Genomic DNA, 20,214 nt, shown 5'->3' with positions numbered 1-20,214 from the left:
AGTTGATAGCAGAGAAGCAAACCAACATGATAAAATTCCATTGCCCGTCAAAATGCTTCCATGTGAGACATTGTATCTGAAAGCATGTTCTATCATAAATCATATCGAAAATCGTCTAAATCTCGTGGTCTATCATGAATCTACCGTGTGTCTTCTATCACAATGCGTCCCTCGAGACGCGGGGAGATACCCGGAGTCCATGTCGGGGTAAAACCAGCATCGTCAGTGCCGTTCAACGTGGTCGACTGGAATCCAGCCTTCTGCATCCATTTACGCACGACGCGTCGCGCTAGTCGAAGTCGGTGCTCTTCCTCTGCTGCAGATTGCGCAGGCAGTGTCACATAGTTCGTAGTGGGCTGCGGAGAAGTCAAGATTTCTGGATCCGAGTCGGAATCAGAATCCATGTCCTCATTACTCTCGGCCTCTGTCTCCGGACCCCCTTCCGTGTCAATCTCCTGAAAGCGGCCGTAGTAATGATATTGTTTGGTCCGTTGGAGGGTCGGTCGCAGGGGCCGTACCGGAGCCTTCTCAGTTACCGGGGAGGCTTGGCCAGATGGTGGCTTCAGCCAGCCATTGCAGTGGAGGTTCTGGTGCACGGTGCCCCAGTGACGTGCCAAGCTCTTACTCCAGCGTTGCCACCTACCCACCACCTTCAAGCTCAGGAAATACTGACGAAGGAGGGTGCTGACCAAGATTCCGCTTTCCTCGTCGACAACCTCCTCTACCTCGCCGCCAGCAGACTGTACCAGCAACGACGCGAAGCCGTCCTTTCCACGGCCCATGTACCCTCGCGTGGCAAGGGAGTATGTCCGGTCGTACTCGATCGGGTGTCCTCCGATCTTCGCCCAGTTGATACGCGAGCCGGGCGGAGCAGATGGATTGTAACTGAATGCAATGTTTGACACCTGTGGAAATCGACCCTCCAGGGCGGGCAACTGGCTCACACCGTTCTCAAGGGCGTCCATCAGAGCTCGTCCTTGGACCCGGAGCAAGACAATCGGATCTTCGAAAGGGAAACAATTCAAGATATCTTTCAGTCGCAAAATACCCGGCGGATAAATTTGGTCACCGCGGATGGTACCACCAGCCATCATGGCGCAATCAGCCGCATAGTAAAATCGCATCAGGTCGCACACAAAGTTCCCTAGATTCGACTCTCTCTGGCGGACGGTGGAAAATCGGGAGTCTAGCGGCCGGACAGTGTAGCCGATGGGTTTCTCCAGCTTGGATTTCAAGCTGGATGTTAGCTTGGCTACCAGCGCCACGGTCGCTGGGTCTTCTGGAATTGATCGGACCATATCGCGCCGTACTATGCTGAAGTCCCATCCTGGTCCATCCGTTTTCCGCCACGCTTCGATGTAGCTAAGCTGTTTAAAGTCTGTCCCGGAGCGCAGAACTTGAATCCCGTTGACGATAGCATGTGCGTAGTAATGATCGTGACCTCCCAGAATGATATCAATGAAGCCCGGTGGAAGCCTCTCTGCCAATTTGTAGTCGTTCGGTTCACGTTGGTGGGTGACAGCGACAATGATATCGGCGCCTTGTTCACGGAGACGAGGGACAAGTTCGAGAGCGGTTTGGGCAGCAGATTTGTAGATCAAGTCTGGGGGAAGGGAGTTGATAGTTCCTAGCCTTGAATACGTGAGAATTGGACATTTAGCATATATAAAAGTTTGGGACAACCTACCATTCTCTCTCCCCCAGACCGATCACGCCCACCTTGAGCCCGTTCGACGCGGTCAACATCCGGGTTCGCTCACAGTTCGCAATGGGGATATCCTCTCCTAGGGCTGGATCAAGGACATTGGCCAGTAACCATGGGAATTGACACTGGCTACGCAGATGACGCAGCTGCGCAACACCGAAATCAAGGTCATGGTTCTATCTCACATACACGTCAGACCTGCATTATCCATATCGTACTTTGCATAGGACACTCTCCCCGTACACCAGCAAACATACCCCAACACATGCGACATCTGTGCCTGCCTTATTCAGAAAAGGAACCATATGGCGCCCCTTGGTGACCGTGCTTTCGAGGCTTGGGTTGAAAGCATCTCCGGAGAAAAAGGTGAGGACGTCTGGTTGTCCGGCGAATCGGGGATCCGAACGGTAATGATTGATCACTGACTGGAATCGAGGAGCACCACCGACTGGCTCCGCAGACCCTGGCCTGGATTCCGGATATTGGTTAGTGAACTGTCGTGACGGATGCACAGAGCGAGGGGGATCGGCATACTCCACGTGGTAAACATCATTGTAATGGATGAGACGAAGATCGGGGGTTCCGGTTCGTTCGGAAGAATGAGTGATGGTGAGTCCGTCGTTTTCCACGGCAGACATTCTGACAAGGAGGAAGAAAGCGACCGAGTGAATCAAGAGGGATGAAGAACAAGTCGGGGGAAGCAAGACGGAGGAGGAGGGGTTTGGATCACTTGACACCAGCGGTGACCAGCGCAGTGGACACCCCAGGCATGCAGGCACCGGAGCCACCGTGGATCCCCCTCGATGGTCCGAGCCAATCAACCACGGACGATTACCTACGGGATCCCCACCCCGTCCGTGTGGATCATTGGTAGTGATTAGGAGGGGGGGAAAGCCCTCATCTTTTATAGCCATACGGAGTAGTTGATAATCTAATAAACCAAGGACAAAGTGGATCTAGAAGATGTCATCATTTGAGAGAGTGCAACCCGCAGTGACTGAGCATCAAGAAGGGCTTCCAGCTAGAGAGACTGTCGTGCTTAGAGCCTATCTAGTCTGTATTGTGCCCTTTGTCCATTAATTTCGTAGGCTCGGATCCTCACTTATTGATGTGTATATCCTTTACCTAGGCATCTTTCTATATACACTATGAATGTTTATGATTTAGTAAGCTGTAACACAGTCTACCACACGAATAGCGGCAAGAACAGCGAGGCCATGCCACTCTTCCCCAACACTTTACAGCTTATTCCAGGTTCATGCAGCCGTCTGTATACTCTATTTAGAGCTATCCGTACAGAATTGATTAAAACCTGACTTTGAAGGATACCTCCATTGGGTTGGCACTTACCGTAAAAAGAGAGCCGGCCATCATGATCTCTATCTACATTTTGAAAGGACCATTGGATTGTTTGATCACTTAGGTCTCCTCGAAAACCTCCCTTGCCATGGTTCGGTATTCATCCGCATTCATCGTCCCTAATACAAATACATTAGATCGACGTAAGGTTTCCCACAGCTCGCCTCACCGTTGATGTCCTTGTCCTGTCAGAGAAATGCATCAGCGGAGTATTGGGGAAGGTCCACTGTGTACTCCATATATAATCTTCAAATGTTCTTATAAATATGTCAACCATATCAACGTTTGCACTGTTCTGTTATAAGATAAGACTGGGTATCAACAAAGCTTGGAAAGAGTGAACTGCCTTGTATTTCTCAATCAAGCTATTTCTGTCCATTGTATGTAGCGTTGCTAGATGGCGATGTATAGTTGAAGGTGTTGCAGAGTTCAAGCAATAAGATTTTTGATTGATTGCAACTCCAAAGGGCATAACATACATCAGTATGACTCGCTACTCTTATATATGTTTCACTCTGAGCCACATCCCAGCTTCAGACATAAGTCAAAGAACAACGTCTCAGATCTGTCCGAAATCAGTCGCAAGAGAGGACGGACGCCTCGTATTGTCTCATGCGTCATGGCAGTGGTAACTGTAACCTTTGAACCTTCCGATGATGTCGTACGAATATATAGAAGATCTAAGATATTAAGAACCCAAGGTGCGGGCTTTGAAACCACCTGTCAGGATTACAATCTATTTCCTGACATTCGTATTAATCGTCCAAATAGAGTCTATTCCAATTTAGGCTCCAGCCTATAGATACGATGAATAATGCAGGGAACAATTTACTCCTTATTCTAGCGGTTGTATAGTAAGACTTATGCTATCGACAGTGAATGCGACGGCACAGACATACTCACATCAATAAACTCCATGTGCCACTATTTAACCAAATACGAATTATGGACTATAGGTGTTGACACTGAATGGAAAGCTAGTATGGAGACACATATTTTTCAGAAAGCAGGCTGGCCTACATTGAACCACATCAAGGGCTGCGGAAAACAGCATACCGTGTATACCACATGAGGACCTCTCTTGTAAGTGCGCCTACAGATCACCTGTATAAGGAGTCTGATTAACATCAACGCACTGTAAAATCGCGTTGTCCAACTTCACCCATGCCCCGCGATCCAAGAATACCCAGGTCGTTTGCGAGTGCATAATAACGTTCACGTTTGGCTGCTTTACAATACGACATGCTGTCCCTTGTTCGAACTTCACGAGTGATGCACTTGTCGCGTAAACTTCACCGTCTTCTCCAACGAGGTCAGATTTACCCCAGAGCTTCTGGATGGCGTGCTTTGAACCGTCAGGCGAGATAGTAGCATTGGCATTAGCGCCTGTCCAGTCGTTCGCGAGCTGCACGATTACGTCTTCGCTCCGGACGTCGATAGGTGATAGCAGAGAGGAGAAAACAGGGGCGGAGACGCTGAAGAGAACGAGAAGAGATGTGAAAGACTTCATCTTTGGTTAAGGATAGTGGTTGGAAGACAGACCAAGATTGAGAATTCATGATTTTCCGATTCTTTATACCACATTTTATAGTCCGGAGTCCGCTAACATAGATTGATTTGGTGTACTCTGCCGTGACGACTTATGACATAAAGCACTTCGACTTGAACTTCAACATTACTGCAACCGGAAAGCTTGGAGCTAAATGGTCAAGGTTGCGGCAACTAGGTTTCAAAATCATTACTTTCCGTGGTTAAGGATCCAAACCATTCTACTTAAAAGATTCTAGAACTTGGTGACTTCAAGACATATTTGTACTCGCTCCACTTGAACGCTTACTCGTCTATAAGGTGGAATGCGTCCCCTCGCGATGACATATGACTTTGAACTCGAATTAAAGATCACAAGAAGTGTCCTCTCCAATATAGAGGGACCCTATATTTTCGGCTCTAGCCAGCATTATTTCAGTAATAGAAGCCATGCTGCTAAGGCTGCTAAGGTTATTTGAACCTTACAGACGAGGATTCAGTCGTCGGCATCGACCATCAATCTTTGCCCATTGCTTGTAGCCATTCCCATTAGGTTCACTGTACGGAGTACCCTAGTATATATTAGTCCATTTACATTGATAGTGTTTGGAGCAATGCGTACCGCTTCGCTCACGAGTCGTGCAAAGGCAGATAGACGGTAGCAGCGCAGTAGCCAGAATCAAAAATGATGACCGCATTGTAGTTGGGATTATAAAATCGCTGGCGCTTCTTCGAGGAGATCAAAACAATGTAGAAATCGCATGAGTTGGAGTAGCTCAACGATCTACTTGGAATCAATCCCAATAGATTGGAATAGTTGGTGTTCGTAGGAGTTCAATCTACGTCATGACTCCCACTTCGGTTTTCCGCATTTGTCCATCAAACTTTGCTCCCAACCATCTATTTCGGCCTGTTTAACGTGAGATCCGGATTTCAGCTCTTGTGGAATCCCTTCTGCTGAGTTGATTAGCTAATACTGACACTGGGGCGAGTGTAACATCGGACTTCTCATTATCGGCAATGTCGTGTATGGTTAATCATCAGTATCTTATGTTAGCGAGAGACACAGCCTACAGTCATGTTATGATAGTCTACAGAATTCTATTTCGCGCAAATGGAGCAGATAAAGGTCCTTATTACCAGAGGATAGTGCTCTACTAAGGGTATGGTACATGATTTGTGAAAGGTAGATGGTATAGGCCGAGCACTCCACGGGAAATTGTTAGAATATTGAGGTTGTTATCGTGATAGCTATCTGGAGAGACTGAACCAATTATTATTATCGTGAAATAACTGGGTATCCAGTATGCACTCTATGCATTCTGGAACGCTCCCTCTGCGACCGCAACCAGAAACCATCAGGATGGGAAGGGATGCGCTTTGTGGTCAATCAGCTCATTCATTCTCCGTAGAACATAGACAACTTTATCGATGTATTCTCTCCCACCAAAGCCAAAACGGCGATAAACTTCTTGTTCTCGTTGAATGACCTTCAAATTCAGTTGCACATCTTCATAGCTACTTCAAAGGTGTCCTACAAGTAGAAGCGTTTAGGTATGTTGATCAGATCTCATCAGACATGCGTATCACATATCAATCAAGAATAAGACTCTTGTGGAAACATTAGAACTACGATGTATCAATGAATTGTGAGGGTATCCAGGCGTCTGCCCACTGTTTTCCTTAGAGTAATAAACTCGGCATTGAAATTCCTTGCACGGATGATATGATTGCCAATCTGGTGGTGCTTCTCCTTCCAGACTCGGTGTTACCTGAGACTCAGGGCATTCTCTCACTGCAGTGTTACCACTGGCCCGCCTAACCCTAATCCTACACATTAAATCACCTCGTAAATAGGACTATGAATTCAAAATGCCATGAAATCCAACCCGAAAGTTGAAAACCAAAGCTACCAACAAACTAGTTTGTATCTTTAGTCTCATGACACATGACCATCCCAACCACCCGATGACTAGTAAGATCCGCCTTTTCCTCCTCAATATCAATCAACGACAACTTCCACCCACGCCTGCCACTACTGTGTACTCTCACACCCCAGTCACGGGTCTGATAGAGCCCTACTAATCAGTACGTACCTACATATCCATTAAAAGCCAAAGTTACATTCAAGATTCAACAAGACATCCGATACCAAATTCCATCATTGGTGTATTACTTCCTCATTTTCCTGATGATCACCAGGTTCTCATCGGGAAAAAGTAACAAAAAAAAAAGAAAAGAAAAGAAAGCCCTACACAAGGTACTGAGTACGGGGGTAAATATATACAATATCAAACTCTAACCAAATCAATCTCAACCTCAACAACCTCCACCCCTTCTTCTTCTTTCCCTTGGAGAACCATCGGGGAAAGCAAAAAAGGAAAATGGCTCTGGATTTCAAACCCCGGCTCGCAACTGCCTCCGATAAACTCACTATTGCAACCTTGGTCAACAAAGCTTACACCCCCTACATTGAACGGATCGGCCGAAAACCCGGCCCCATGCTTGAGGATTATGGGGCGCTGATCGACGCCGGGCGAGTGTATGTGGTGGAGAAGGATGGGGTAATGAGTGGGATTCTGGTGCTGATTCCGGAGGAGGGGACGATGTTACTGGATAATGTGGCTGTTGCGCCGGCGGCCCAGGGGGTAGGGTTGGGGAAAAGGTTGATGGGGTTTGCGGAGGAGACGGCGAGAGCGTGCGGGTTTGAACGCATCAGATTGTATACGAATGAGAAGATGGTGGAGAATCTGGGAATTTACGAGAGATTGGGGTATGTGGAGACACATCGGGGGTGGGAGAATGGGCTGCGGAGAGTGTACATGGTGAAGGTGTTGCATTGATTGATATGATTCTTACTGATCAGGTTTGATGGCAAGCATGCCATACATGCTCGACAGTTATTTCCACGGTCAGATTGACGGAAGCAAATGTTCCGTCGGCTATTAAGAGGGGGAATCACGAATACACCTTGATTAGAGTGGATCTGTATATTCAGTTACCTCCGATATACACAAACTACCTACGGGTGTATCAAAGACAGCGAGCCGAGGGTACCTAGGTGGAGTGGCATTAATATTGTTGTACATTTCCAGAGTTGAGTAGATGTGCTCAGATGGGTCAAAGATCCCGATCGCTCAAAGTCATAGCATACTAGGATTTTTCATGCAGTCGTTAAACGCTCAGATTCGCTATGATCCCAGAAACGCCTCGCCGAATAACCGAAAAGGAAAAAAAAAGAAAAAAAGAAAAAGAAAAAGAAAAAGGAAAAAGGGGGAAAGGGAATAGGGAAACCAAGGGGGACGAGTCCGCTAAATGTGTGAAACAGAAGATGAGAAAGGTATTCCGCGCATGGTCTAATCTACCCTGGTTAAACTCGTCGTTCGGTCACCGTCCAGCGCCGCTTGACATGGGGCTCCTTCGAAGGCCCACTTCCCCAGAGCCCTCGTTGGGAGAGCGTCCTCTGGGGAAGCTGGGGCGTCCAATCTGACGACTCTTCCGGCTTCTTGCCGGAGTGGTGGTCATTGTTGCTAGTCCCATTGGAACCCGACCAGGAATCACCGAAGTTGGGGATTATATCGTCCGCCGCGTCCCCGGCCGAGATGGAGTTGGAGCCCCACAGGCCACTGGCACTGCGAGGAGCGGTGGAAGGTCGTGAAAATGTCCACGAACCGGTGCCCGGTCCGGACAAAGCAGAAGGGCCGATCACGAACCCGCCCTGCGGTAACGACGGGCGGGTCGAGAATCGTGGACGGTACGCGGACGATGGAGAAGTTAAAGTACTAGGCGACGGGAGAACGGACGTCGAGACGTTTGAGACCGGTCGTAAATGGTCGGTCGAAGCCACCAGCTGTAGCTTGTAATCGCGCAACCCGGCCCGCTCGTTCGCGGGACGATACGGCACGACGGGTCCGCCGATCGCGTCCAATTTCTCTGGGACAGCCACACGGTCCTTCGGGACTGCCAGGGTGAGGGACGCAGTATTGATGTCCACGAGGGCGGGCTCGCCAGTGATGGCTCCGATGAGCGCATTGCAGCCTGCCCCATGAGTGACGATTACCAGGATCGTGTCGGTGGGCTCGTCCTCGTCGTCCGGTATCTTCGACTCCTCTGCGGTCTCGGACAAGGATAATTGCGAGTGACGCCGACGCCGACCGGAGGGAAGGGATGCATCGTGCTCCTGATACCAGCCGATCATCCGCTCCAGTCCGTTATGAAAGCGGGTGTGCATCGTACTCCACTCTTCGCCGTACTCACCCCCATTTCCCCAATTCGGCGGGTCTCGCATGCTATCCCACGGATAGTCGATCCTCACACAAGCATCCCGAGCGTGCGTGACATACCCAGTGGGAATCGGTTCGGACGGCGAGATGGCATAGCTCGGCGTCGGGGGCATGTACGCCCCATCGGGGATAGGCGGGAGGTTAGTGTTGATTTTGCTGAGCAACCTCCGGGTGCGTGGGGTGTCTGCGGACCGTAGGGTGTCACAACTGCCGGCCCGGTGTCTCTGTCCCTCCCGACGCTCGTTTGACGTGTACCCGGAATAGGCCTTGTGATCCTCCTCTTCAATAGGGGGAGACAGGGGTTTGTTGCCAAGGCTGCCCCAGCCACCCGGGAAAAAGCCCGTGGGAGGTTTGGTATCGGCTTCCGGTACGATGCTGTCCCGGCGTAATAGTTCGGCCTTGGCGGCGGCAATCAACCTCTCTGACTTAGGGGGCGGGGTAATCTCATCGAAATAGTCTGGGCATAGCCATTCGCCGAGAAAGGCGTCGACGCGCAGAAGACATCGCTGATCACCGGGAGCTGCAGAGGCACTGGTCACTGCGCCAGTGATCGGCTCCTGTGCTGGCGACATGATGGGGGCGGACAGGAACCCATTTGGCTGACTCGGGCCTGGTCCTGTACTATCAGGATAGTGCTGGCTGATCCCGGAACTGATAGCGATCGAGGTTTGTAGACACCGAAGATAGGGCGAGGAATGAATCACGATTCGACGCTTTCGCTTGGAAGGTCGTGGGCGAAACGACGGCAACGTCTCGCCATCGATTTCCTGGGTGAGGTCCAGAGACTGTAAAACATTGACGATACGAGCCCCCAGCGCACGGGATTGAAGCCAACCGCCATAAGAAAGCGGAGGATCGTAGGGGGTTGGAGACGTCAGATGCCAGTTCTTATCGGCGGCATCGAGACGGGCACCATGTCTAATATATCACTACCGGTCAGCAAGTTTTCGTTAACATAGAAAGACAGAGAGAATGAAGGGTGCAAAAGCAAGTCCAGAACAAAAATGTCGAAAGTCATTTAAGACGTACCTCGCAATAACGATCGCGGCGGGGGGTTTCCCCATAGTGTGAAGTGTCGGATGTCAAATGTAGCGCGGTCGTAAACCCGACTGAAGAGCAAGACGGAGAGAGAGGGAAAAGAGAAGAAATGAGAAAGGAAAATGTAGGTCTGTACTGGCAAGCGAAGCGACTGAACAGCCAAGTCAAGGCAGCAGTGGAGTTGTGACTCGTTGGATGTTTCGAACCTCCGGCGGGGTAAAAAGGGGAAGAATGAAGAATGGATCAATCAATAGTCGTCTATAACCGCTTCACGCCGTCGTATATAATTTTTGTGAAGGGAGGAAACAACAAATACGAGAGAGAGATCAGCGGACGCAAGGAGTTGAAGCAGACATGCTGCAGACAACGCATATCACATCTGTTTGGCCTTCCCTGTCATGCCCTGTCGAACGGCAACCAGCTTGACTTTTCTGTTTTTCTTTTTTTTTTTTTTTTTGGTTTTGGTTTCTCTCTTTGACAGCCAGCATGTGATTTGGGTTATGTAACCGGATGAGGTCATCGGGGCAGGTCAAGAAGCTAACCTGATTGGGATGATTATGTATTCTAATGTCTCCCTAATGCGGAGATTATTTAAGGTTTCGAGTGCACAACTCGTCCTCGGGTGACTTATCAACCCCAAAGGCGGATAAGAAGTCCGGGACGCACCCTTTAGGTGCATTTGGGGTCTCGACTAGTAGGTAATCCTATAACCTTAATTCCTCATCTGCAGGCATCCCCTAGAGCCGGGGGTCGGAGGTTTTCGTGCAGGAATCTAGGTACAAGGTACTCTGGACGTACTACTAGTAGTATGTACAATACTCCCAGTCGGCTGCCTTAGGCGTAGGATCACGTGTCCGGCATCCATCGTGCATCAGGTGTCAACAGCCTTGAACTTGGAAAAGAGTCATTGAACCATTAAATTCATAATGGACTAACCTCAGATCAAGGTATTCTTCGCGACGAAAGATACCGTCCTGGTTTATTAATCATGACTTGAATAGTATTCATTCTGATGAGGACTCCAACCATAATAGACCAATTTAATTCATTCGAGACAGAGAGATATATATATGCGCACAGCGGATGCCGGTGTGAAAGACTAACTGAACTTCAATTTACCAGAACAACGCCATTTTGCAATACCTTTTCCTTTCTTTCTTTCCGCTACTAAGAACCTTCTTTATGAATCCTCTTAATCCAGTCTTCGCAACTCCCGTGTCTATCCATCAGTGTCGATCAATTCCGAGCCATGTCCCGTCGGGACGCGGACATCGAATCCGACGGGAATGGAGCGGATCCCTGGTACGCAACAAATGACAAGAGCGAAACTATCAAATCACCCTATGGTAAACCGGATTGAACGCGCTCGCTGATTAGTACCAGGCAAGGCCGATGAGAGAATTTAGTGGATATCACTAATACGTTAAGGGGTCATTCTCCATGAATTGTCTCGATCATGGCAGATATAAAAGACGTCACCCCCGACGTGCTGGACTCCGTTTCCCGTTGAATCTCCATCAAGGGACTGATATACCGGGACGTTATGGGAACCGCTGGAACCAACATGAAGAAGTCTGATAAGTACAATGCCACACCCTCTCCGTCCACGTCGAGATCCGACATTAGCCCTGGTGAGCTGAATGGGAAACTGTCAAAGTACCCCAATGATGATCCCGAAGCACTGACGCGCACTGAGACCACTCTGTCCGCTGTAATACCGCCGAAAGAGCCGTGGCGAGAGATTCTTTTCATAGTGGTCGTCTGCATGGCTCAATTCATGACGCAAGCGGGCCTGTGCATCTCGATCGCCCCGGTGTATATCATCGGCAAGAGCTTCCAGACGTCCATTCCGGGCGAATTGAGCTGGTTTGCGGCGGCGTACAGTCTGACCGTCGGCACTTTTATCTTAGTCTGCGGTCGGCTCGGCGACCTCTTCGGTCATCGGTTGATGTTCATTATCGGTTTCGCTTGGTTCGGTCTGTGGTCTTTGCTGGCGGGCTTCAGTGTTTGGTCGAATCAAATCTTCTTCGACTGCTGCCGCGCATTTCAAGGAATGGGGCCCGCCATGTTACTCCCGAATGCGATTGCTATCCTCGGGCGCGCATACCCACCGGGCTTGCGCAAAGAGATGATCTTCAGCTTCTTTGGAGCCACCGCGCCGAGCGGGTTTATCGTCGGGGGCGTGTTCTCCTCAATCTTGGCACAAATGGTGTGGTGGCCATGGGCATACTGGGTCCAGGGCATGGTGTGCCTTGCCTTTGCTGTGCTGGGTGTTTTGGTCATTCCGCACACGCCGCGACCTCATTTCCAGAAGGACCTCCCGCTTTGGGCACGACTAGACCTGCTTGGAGCAGTGGCCGGTATCGTTGCCCTCGTGCTGATCAATTTTGCATGGAACCAGGCTGCGTTGGTCGGATGGACCACACCGTACACCTACGTGCTGCTCATCGTTGGCGTTATCATCTTTGGCGGCTTCCTGTGGATCGAACGCATTGCCCAATGCCCGCTGCTGCCAAACTCAGTCTTAACCGGTGACCTGGCGTGGGTGCTGGGATGTATCGCTGCCGGGTGGTCCAGCTTTGGCATCATTATCTACTACTTTTACCAATTTATGGAGGATATTAAGGGTGACACTCCTTTGTTGGCCACAGCCAAATGGGTTGCCGCGGCTCCGTCTGGTGCCATCGCGGCTCTGCTGACAGGATTCCTGCTCGGCCGACTGCCTCCCAGTGTCATTATGTTTTGCGCGATGCTCTTCTTTACGGCCGGTCTGTCCGTCTTTGCAACGGTCCCCGTGGATCAGACCTACTGGGCTCAGGCATTCGTAGCCAGCCTTATCACGTCATGGGGCATGTAAGTTGACTATCTCTCCAACCAACCAATTTACCGTCTTAACATGTTGCGACAGGGATATGTCCTTCCCATCCGGCACGCTCATCCTCAGCAATTCCATGCCCCACCACCATCAAGGCCTCGCTGCATCCCTCGTCACTACCACGGTGAACTACTCCATCTCTCTGGGACTGGGATTTGCCGGGACTGTGGAGTCGAATGTGAACGATGGTGGACGCAATGTCCTCCGGGGTTATCGAGGAGCTCTCTACCTGGGTATTGGCTTTGCGGGGTTGGGTCTAGTGGTGTCGATTCTGTTCATGTTTGTATCTTGGAGGCGCTCTCAGGCATCGCGAAGGTCCAGATAAACCTGGCAATAAAACTAGAATTTATAGACTAGGAGGCAATGTACAGATCGTGTCGAGAAGCTTTCATGCCAACCGGTATCTAATCTAATCTAATCTGGAAGAACAATGAGGTCATTACCCGTGCATTGACTTTCCGAGTGGGGAAAAGCCCCGATCAAAACACATCAACAGGCACCCGCATTCCAAAGGTACGTACAAACTTCACTCCGGATCGCTTCGCTCTGGACACCTATGTCGTCCTCCAGGATAGCACTATGGAAGCTCACAATATAGCTGTCGCCACTATCGCGGCCCAAGCCCACCAATTCCACAAACGCCAACAACCTTTCCGCATTTACCATGGCTCCACGAACAGCACGCGACAATCGCAACACAGCGCAGCCAACACCATCAACACCGCGCAGTTGAACCATGTTCTGGCCGTGGACACAGACCGCAAGACGATCCTGGTTGAGCCTAACGTCCCCATGGACGAACTCGTCAAGGCCACCCTACCTCATGGGCTCATCCCTCTGGTCGTCATGGAATTTCCTGGCATCACCGCAGGCGGCGGCTTCTCCGGAACGTCGGGCGAGAGCAGCTCCTTTCGACACGGATTCTTCGATGCGACCGTGAACCGGATCGAGGTCGTCCTAGCCAACGGCGACATCCGCACAGCTTCGCAAAATGTACCCGACGAGCAAGAACTCTTCTGGGCGGCGGCCTCATCCTTCGGAACCCTCGGCGTCGTAACCATGCTCGAGATCCAATGTCGCGAAGCAAAACCCTACGTCGAACTAACCTACCACTCTACCTCCAGCATGTCCCAAGCGATGACAGTCTTCCGCGAGACCACCGCACACCCCGAAACGGAATACCTGGATGGCATCATCTATGCTCCGGACCACATCGTCGTCTGCGCTGGTCGCCTGGTCGACTTGCCCTCCAACAAAACCCCCATCCAACGCTTCACACGCGCCCAAGATCCCTGGTTCTACATCCACGCGCAGCGCCAAACCCGAAAAATCCACCGCCCGAATGCCGAACCCTCCGCCTCGGTCACCCACTACGTCCCCATTCAAGATTACCTCTTCCGGTACGATCGGGGCGCATTCTGGACGGGTCGATACGCCTTCAGCTACTTCATCACACCGTTCAATCGCATCACCCGGTATATCCTGGATACCTTTATGCACACCCGAGTCATGTATCACGCCTTACACGAGAGTGGGCTCTCAAAACAACACATCATCCAGGATGTGGCGGTGCCGTACAAAGCTACGGGGGAGTTTCTCACTTGGCTCGATGACAAGGAAACCTTCGGCGCGTATCCGATCTGGTTGTGTCCCCTGCATCATTCGCAGGGAATCATGGCTCGCGGCGCCGAGACAGGCCCGCATCAATCTCAGAAGGAAGAGGACCCCGATGATGACGGTGACTGTCTGATGAACTTTGGATTGTGGGCGCCGTCCCCCCATGCGTCGGATACCGGGGCGTTCGTTGCGCAGAATCGGCGCTTGGAGAACAAGGTTCGGGAGTTGGGCGGGAAGAAGTGGCTGTATGCCCATGCCTACTATACAGAGGAGGAGTTTTGGTCGATCTATGATCAGAAACGCTATGATGCGTTGCGGGAGAAATATCATGCGACGTATTTGCCAGATTTATATCAGAAGGTGCGCGTTAATTTGGGTCTCATGGGGCATGGGGGCCCCGAGGGATGGGTCGGTTGGGCGAAGAGGATGGTGTGGGAGACGTGGCCGGTGTGCGGGTTATACGGTGTATATAAGGCTTGGAGAGGAGGTGACTACTACCTGATCAAGAGCAAGAAAGACTGAGGGTGGGAAGTGATACGTTTACTTTCCGCGGTCTGATCTTTATTCTAGACTAGTCTTCCGGGAACATCCATGGGGTGGCCAATATCAAAGCCAGGATAGGGATTGTAAGGACATCAATGGTATCATAATATATCACATCGTGCTATTCACCGAAAGCGTCACGGAGTCAGTCGTGCGAGACTCTGGATGGACTTCCTAAATTACTGCACGCCCACTGGCCGTGCCCCCGACAGGTTCACGACACGACCTCCGCCTGCTGCCAGACCACCACCCGCCATGGGTGGCGGAGGTTGGACCCAACCAGGGACCCGGCCATCCTCCGATTCGCGAGCGGAGATAGTTTGCCAGACATTTGGAAACCCGGTCGGCAAGGCGCCGCGCAGGCGTGCACCAGGAATGGCGAACCGAGGATTCTTGTGGGTTAAGTAGCCGCGCATTAGGCCCTGGGTGAGAAGAGACGCGAGGACGGATTCAAGCTCTCGCATCATGGGCGTTGGCTTTCCTTGATCAGTTTCCGCGTCTAGCTCGACTCGGTGGGTATAGGGGTCTAGTTCATACTGAGAGTAGTCGACGTCGGGCTGTCCGTCGACTAAGACCCCCGGTGAATTGGACTGCCATTGTCCCATGACGTCAAAACATCCGTCTGGCACGAGGAAGTCTTCAAATTTGGACAACAAGTCTGGGTCCGGCTTGGACTCCGGTCCATCGACCTCGTTAACTCCAGCGAAATCGTGATCGGGTAGTTTATACACCAATTGCGATCCGAACTCGTTGCGCCCGGCCTGGGCGTCGCGGTTTTGGCCGGACGGAGAGAAGCCGAGAGAGCCATGCATGGACTGCGCATGTTGCGATTGGAGCCATCGCACGGCGGTTTCGAGTTTGTGGAGGTACAGGAAAGGAGGCGGTCCGCGCTGGGCGGAGCCTTGGGGTTCACCATGAAAGCCGCCGTGGATGAACACTTTTCGAGCAAGCGCCCGCCATACGAGGATTTCGCACCGATTGCGCAGGGCAAGTAAGATGCCCTTCTGTGCAAACCATTCGGTGGCTGGTGAATCCAGCGCAAGATGCTCTCGGAAGGCAATGTAATCGCCGCGAACGATGAGTCGGCAGATCGGAACGAATTTGTCGGATAGGCCTTCTGACTCCGGCCGTTGTAGCAACTCTAGTGAAGGAAAACGACCCATGATCATGTTACATGGTATCAGGTATGTTAGAATGACTCGCTTTTGGCTGAGGGCCTGGTGATGGCATTGGTCGTAGGCAGATTGAAGGGCGATCTGGGCGGGGTAAAAGAGATTGTTGGAAAATAGATATCGTCCGAGATAGTAAAGATAGGTCACTCTTTGGGAGGCGGGGAAGTATTTCAGGGGCGGAGACTGGGCGCTGATACTCGAAAACATCTGTTCTGCATTTCGGAGTTTCCCGCACTGGAGCCATCTGTGTCAGTGTAATGGAGCGGTTGAAGCGGTCTCGATCTGGCTCCGTACCTGGAAAAGCAACTTCAGGCACAGGTTGGCCATGAGATAGATGCCCACCCGCTTGCCTTCGGGTTTGCCATGGACCCCCGGGGTTCCGCTGCGATCCGTGAGACACTTGATGAATGCTTCCCGGACGACATTGGCGGACTTCTCGACCAAGGTCACTTTCTCGATGCTCTCGTCCTGATCGGAGCGACCCTCCATTCTCAGTAAATGTGCGATCAATTCGGGGCGGCGATCGAGGCCCATGGCCAGCTTCGCGAGGACTTTGGAAAGGTAAAGGACGGTCGGCAGCACGATCACACCGTATTGACTGTCACCGAGCGCAAGAACAGACTGGCTATGGGCGGAGACGACCGCAGAAACAATCAGTAACCGACCAGGACGACAGGAGCCCAGCACTACATTCGATGGCGGTAATATCCCATAGAGAGTAGTGCTAGGGAGGGATTTAGGTGAAGGATACATCCAGAAGGACTTACTTCACCAGCCCTTTCAGCAGGTTGTAGGTTTCGAGTAGGTTGTCGACATTCACATCGCGGAGAAAGGTGAAATATAGCTTCATGAATGTCGGAAAAGCGGCCCATGAGCTGCCGTTCTTGGTGCGCGGGACGAGCCCTTCGCATCGGCGCAGGAGATCAGCCTCTTTCGATCCACTGGGATATTGTCGCCGTAACTCCTCGACCATCTGTCGGTAAATGTCGGACAACGGAGGCTCAATCTGTAGGAAGTCTTGAAGCTTCGAGCCGTCGCGATTCCGAATTATCTCTGAGATCCCCGACAGGAACCTGTCGAGGACTGGAGCACCTTGCGTGGCCATTTTTGGGTAAGGGTTCGAGAGAGATGGTTGGGGGTGTGGACGAGCGTCAAGGAATGGCAGCCGGTGGGAGAAGGCAAATCGTCATGGGCGTTGGAGTTCACACGACGCGTTGAGGAAACAGCTTTAGCGATAGTCGCACATGGTTATCGGCACTCGATAGTCAAAGTGTGAGTATGAACCACGACGGTGGCAAGGTAGAATTGGTCTGTGGAGGTCGAGTCGACACAAATTGAAGATTACATGATCGTTTTGCAGTTCTGAATGGATCCTCGGGATGCTTTTCCCACGACCGCCCTAGACCCAATCGGGAACAGGTCACGTTTTGCCAGGCAGAATCCACGGCTCTTTGTGTTTTAACACAGTCCATACAGTATTGACGAGTGTCATTGACCCAACCCAATTCCGACTTGGTATTCCTACTCATTGATCACATATCTAGTAAGAAGTCGGTGATGTGGACTAGTTGCACTTGGTTGATCGTGTTCCGGTCAATCGATGAGGATCAACCGTCTCCGAGTGACGTTTTGACGAGGGATTCCATGCCAGAATATATGAATTTCATATGAACAAGTTGGACTCCAAGAACACATGAAAATAGTTCTTTAGTCCCTTGTCAGTATGAAGGAAACTGGTTGGAAGAGACGGAGCTAACGGGATCGGGCAATCCCCCGATAAGATAAGATGCAGCTGGGAAGGGATGATGCCTGAGAAAACAGGTTAAGGTTATACACAGCAAGAGCGAGAGAGAGAAAGAGAGAGAGAGACCCCACAAGATGTGAATGGCATGAGGGAGCCACATAACGTAATGGAGCCAGCATGGATTCGAACCAGGTCTCTTCCCGTATGATGAAACCATTGAGCATCCTTGCGTGGCCTTTTCACATGCATTGAAAAAAATACAAAAGAACCTTCCGACAAACGTGATCCACCCACTACGTCATGGTTTTGCATCTTGCTGCCATTGAAAAAGGGCCTCAAATCTCCCCTCGTTGTCCTTCTTTGCACACAAACAACAATCAACAGAAAACTGGCACACAATCGGTTCCTGCTTTTCCTTGGGCATCAAATTGACGGGACAGTTTCATTGAATTCGCAAAACCAGCCACGATGGTTCAGCCAGGGACATCTCAGTCCTCTTGGGTGGACTTCATCAAACACCCTTTCGTTGGCACCTTCACCTTCTTCTATCTCCTAGTTCAAGCTGCCATCAACTGGTTCTTCGCTCCTGCCCCGCCACCACCCGCTGCACTCGTCAATGGCCTTCCCAAAAAACGAGTGGCAGTCATTGGTGCTGGGTTAACGGGCGTGTCGGCGGCAGCTCACTGTGTGGGTCATGGTTTCGACGTACAAATCTTTGAGGCACGCTCCAAAGCAAAGGGACTGGGAGGTATCTGGAGTGTACGTTTGTATTCATTGATTCCCAGATTACCGGACAATGGCTGATACAATGAGTTCATAGAGAGTAAACTCTACATCCTCCTTGCAGATTCATAGTATTATGTACCGATTTCATCCGTCGGTGAAATACGATAACGCGTATCCGACTCAAGGAGAGATTCGGGAGCAAATCGTAGATGTGTGGAAGCGCTATGGTCTGCAGAAGCACACGGCATTCGAAACCCCTGTGACCTCCGTGAAGCAGGCGAAGGATGGCAAATGGATCATCAATGATGACGAAGAGAAGTACGGCCGCTTTGATGGCGTGGTAGCATCGGTTGGTGTCTGTGGTGACCCGAAGATGCCGCCGTTGCCCGACCAGGAGCAATTCAAGGGCAAGATCTACCACTCATCGGAACTGGATGGCAAGGATGTGGAAGGGAAAAAGGTGCTCATCATCGGTGGCGGTGCCAGCGCCATTGAGGCCCTGGAGTTCGCGGTCCAGTCGAAAGCGGCGGAAATCGATGTCCTGTCGCGGTCGGATAAGTGGATCATCCCCCGAAACGTGCTGGTTCAGTCCCTGCTGGCATTGAACATCTTTGGAATGGAGACCTCCTTTTCGTGGATCCCGGAGTGGCTCCTGCACAAGTTCTTCTATCGGGACTTGGAGGATATTGCACCCTCAGGTGGTCTCTTCACGACAACGCCAATGGCTAACTCGGAGCTCTTCGACAAGATTCGGGAGGGCAAGGCTCGGTGGCTGCGCGGAGATATTGTCTCCGTGAAGGAGAATGGCATCCTTTTCAACCGCCGCGCCAGGAAGGTGCCCAAGGGCGGCCCGGGCCATGAGTCCGTCGTCACAGGAGATGTCATTATCATGGCGACAGGCTTTAAGCGTCCGTCACTATCTTTCTTGCCCGACGATGCGTTTGAAGAGCCGTATAGTCCACCCAGCTGGTATTTGCAGGTGTTTCCCCCGAAGTACCCCGAGATTTGCGCCAACAATAGCACCTACGTGGACGCGATTGGAACCGTGGGCAACATGCACATTGGCATCTACACGCGCTTCTTGCTCATGTTCTTGACGGATCCCCTGACGCAACCCACGGAGGGTCGCATGAAGACTTGGATCGATTTCACCCGCTTTGTGAAGCAGCATTCCCCGACCAACGCATTCGACTTCTTCACGTACTCCGAACTGATCTACTGGTTTGTGTTTGTGATCCTGGTCAACCCATTCCGGTGGAAGTGGGCACCGTTCGTACTGTTCGGTGTTGGTCGATCGCTCCCAATGGGGGTGGTCAGGCAAGAAGAGTCGTTCCGCAAGCAGTTGAAGCAACAGCGGTAAAGCATCTCTTCAGCCGCCTGAAGAGGGTTGCTGAATGGACGAATGTCTTCCACCCTCTCTGATTTGAACAGTGGCACTCGAACTGTGCCCGGTCGGTGCATTTGAGCCAATGGAACTAATATCCGCACTTTCTTCTCGCATCTCGTGGCTCGCGGTAACGCCGTGACCTAAAAATTGGTTGACACGACGTATGGATGATTAATGAAGTCATGTCTATTTACATAGTTGAAGCATGTTCTAAGGCTTGGAGCAAGCATTTTAATGA

The 20,214-nt window shown here is 51.1% G+C and overlaps 7 protein-coding genes across 7 annotated transcripts; 3 read left to right on the top strand and 4 right to left on the bottom strand.

Moving 5' to 3' along the window:
• Positions 1 to 140: 140 nt before the first annotated feature.
• Positions 141 to 2,343, bottom strand: BDV38DRAFT_286557 (putative 5'-nucleotidase; the record flags this gene model as incomplete). The annotated part of the gene is made up of 3 exons (XM_032060695.1): positions 141 to 1,632; positions 1,688 to 1,881; positions 1,963 to 2,343. 3 exons carry the CDS (start codon positions 2,341 to 2,343, stop codon positions 141 to 143), a joined length of 2,067 nt encoding a protein of 688 aa, XP_031909725.1.
• A 1,814-nt stretch (positions 2,344 to 4,157) lies between these two features.
• On the bottom strand, positions 4,158 to 4,574 carry BDV38DRAFT_286556 (uncharacterized protein; the record flags this gene model as incomplete). Its single annotated transcript, XM_032060694.1, has 1 exon — positions 4,158 to 4,574. The coding sequence occupies one exon, from the start codon at positions 4,572 to 4,574 to the stop codon at positions 4,158 to 4,160; it is 417 nt and encodes a 138-aa protein (XP_031909724.1).
• A 2,045-nt stretch (positions 4,575 to 6,619) lies between these two features.
• BDV38DRAFT_257623 (GNAT family N-acetyltransferase) lies at positions 6,620 to 7,906 on the top strand. The gene has a single exon (XM_032055632.1). The coding sequence runs from the start codon at positions 6,976 to 6,978 to the stop codon at positions 7,432 to 7,434; it is 459 nt and encodes a 152-aa protein (XP_031909723.1). The 5' UTR covers positions 6,620 to 6,975; the 3' UTR covers positions 7,435 to 7,906.
• On the bottom strand, positions 7,773 to 10,324 carry BDV38DRAFT_257621 (uncharacterized protein). The gene is made up of 2 exons (XM_032055631.1): positions 9,904 to 10,324; positions 7,773 to 9,792 (listed from the first exon to the last, which is right to left on the bottom strand). The coding sequence occupies exons 1-2, from the start codon at positions 9,936 to 9,938 to the stop codon at positions 7,962 to 7,964; spliced, it is 1,866 nt and encodes a 621-aa protein (XP_031909722.1). The 5' UTR covers positions 9,939 to 10,324; the 3' UTR covers positions 7,773 to 7,961.
• Positions 10,325 to 11,455: 1,131 nt separating this feature from the next.
• Positions 11,456 to 14,926, top strand: BDV38DRAFT_286553 (major facilitator superfamily domain-containing protein; the record flags this gene model as incomplete). Its single annotated transcript, XM_032060693.1, has 3 exons — positions 11,456 to 12,765; positions 12,821 to 13,070; positions 13,214 to 14,926. The coding sequence occupies 3 exons, from the start codon at positions 11,456 to 11,458 to the stop codon at positions 14,924 to 14,926; spliced, it is 3,273 nt and encodes a 1,090-aa protein (XP_031909721.1).
• Positions 14,927 to 15,126: 200 nt separating this feature from the next.
• On the bottom strand, positions 15,127 to 17,224 carry BDV38DRAFT_274109 (uncharacterized protein; the record flags this gene model as incomplete). Its single annotated transcript, XM_032057793.1, has 3 exons — positions 15,127 to 16,353; positions 16,414 to 16,717; positions 16,887 to 17,224. The coding sequence occupies 3 exons, from the start codon at positions 17,222 to 17,224 to the stop codon at positions 15,127 to 15,129; spliced, it is 1,869 nt and encodes a 622-aa protein (XP_031909720.1).
• Positions 17,225 to 17,990: 766 nt separating this feature from the next.
• On the top strand, positions 17,991 to 20,116 carry BDV38DRAFT_181800 (uncharacterized protein). The gene is made up of 2 exons (XM_032052091.1): positions 17,991 to 18,622; positions 18,684 to 20,116. The coding sequence occupies exons 1-2, from the start codon at positions 18,332 to 18,334 to the stop codon at positions 19,947 to 19,949; spliced, it is 1,557 nt and encodes a 518-aa protein (XP_031909719.1). The 5' UTR covers positions 17,991 to 18,331; the 3' UTR covers positions 19,950 to 20,116.
• Positions 20,117 to 20,214: the final 98 nt, after the last annotated feature.

This window comes from Aspergillus pseudotamarii, assembly GCF_009193445.1.
Source record: "Aspergillus pseudotamarii strain CBS 117625 unplaced genomic scaffold BDV38scaffold_63, whole genome shotgun sequence".
Classification (NCBI taxonomy): domain Eukaryota; kingdom Fungi; phylum Ascomycota; class Eurotiomycetes; order Eurotiales; family Aspergillaceae; genus Aspergillus; species Aspergillus pseudotamarii.
The sequence above is the reverse complement of the archived record's forward strand: the minus strand, read 5'-3'. Positions and strand labels throughout refer to the sequence as shown.

Excerpts from the sequence above, each read along its gene's own strand:
- BDV38DRAFT_257623 (XM_032055632.1), top strand. The coding sequence starts at position 6,976 with ATGGCTCTGGATTTCAAACCCCGGCTCGCAACTGCCTCCGATAAACTC.
- BDV38DRAFT_257621 (XM_032055631.1), bottom strand. The coding sequence starts at position 9,938 with ATGGGGAAACCCCCCGCCGCGATCGTTATTGCGAG. Across the intron at positions 9,793-9,903 it reads GCCGCGATCGTTATTGCGAG|ACATGGTGCCCGTCTCGATG; the intron begins GTACGTCTTAAA and ends GTGATATATTAG.
- BDV38DRAFT_181800 (XM_032052091.1), top strand. The coding sequence starts at position 18,332 with ATGGTTCAGCCAGGGACATCTCAGTCCTCTTGGGTGGACTTCATCAAA. Across the intron at positions 18,623-18,683 it reads GACTGGGAGGTATCTGGAGT|AGAGTAAACTCTACATCCTC; the intron begins GTACGTTTGTAT and ends ATGAGTTCATAG.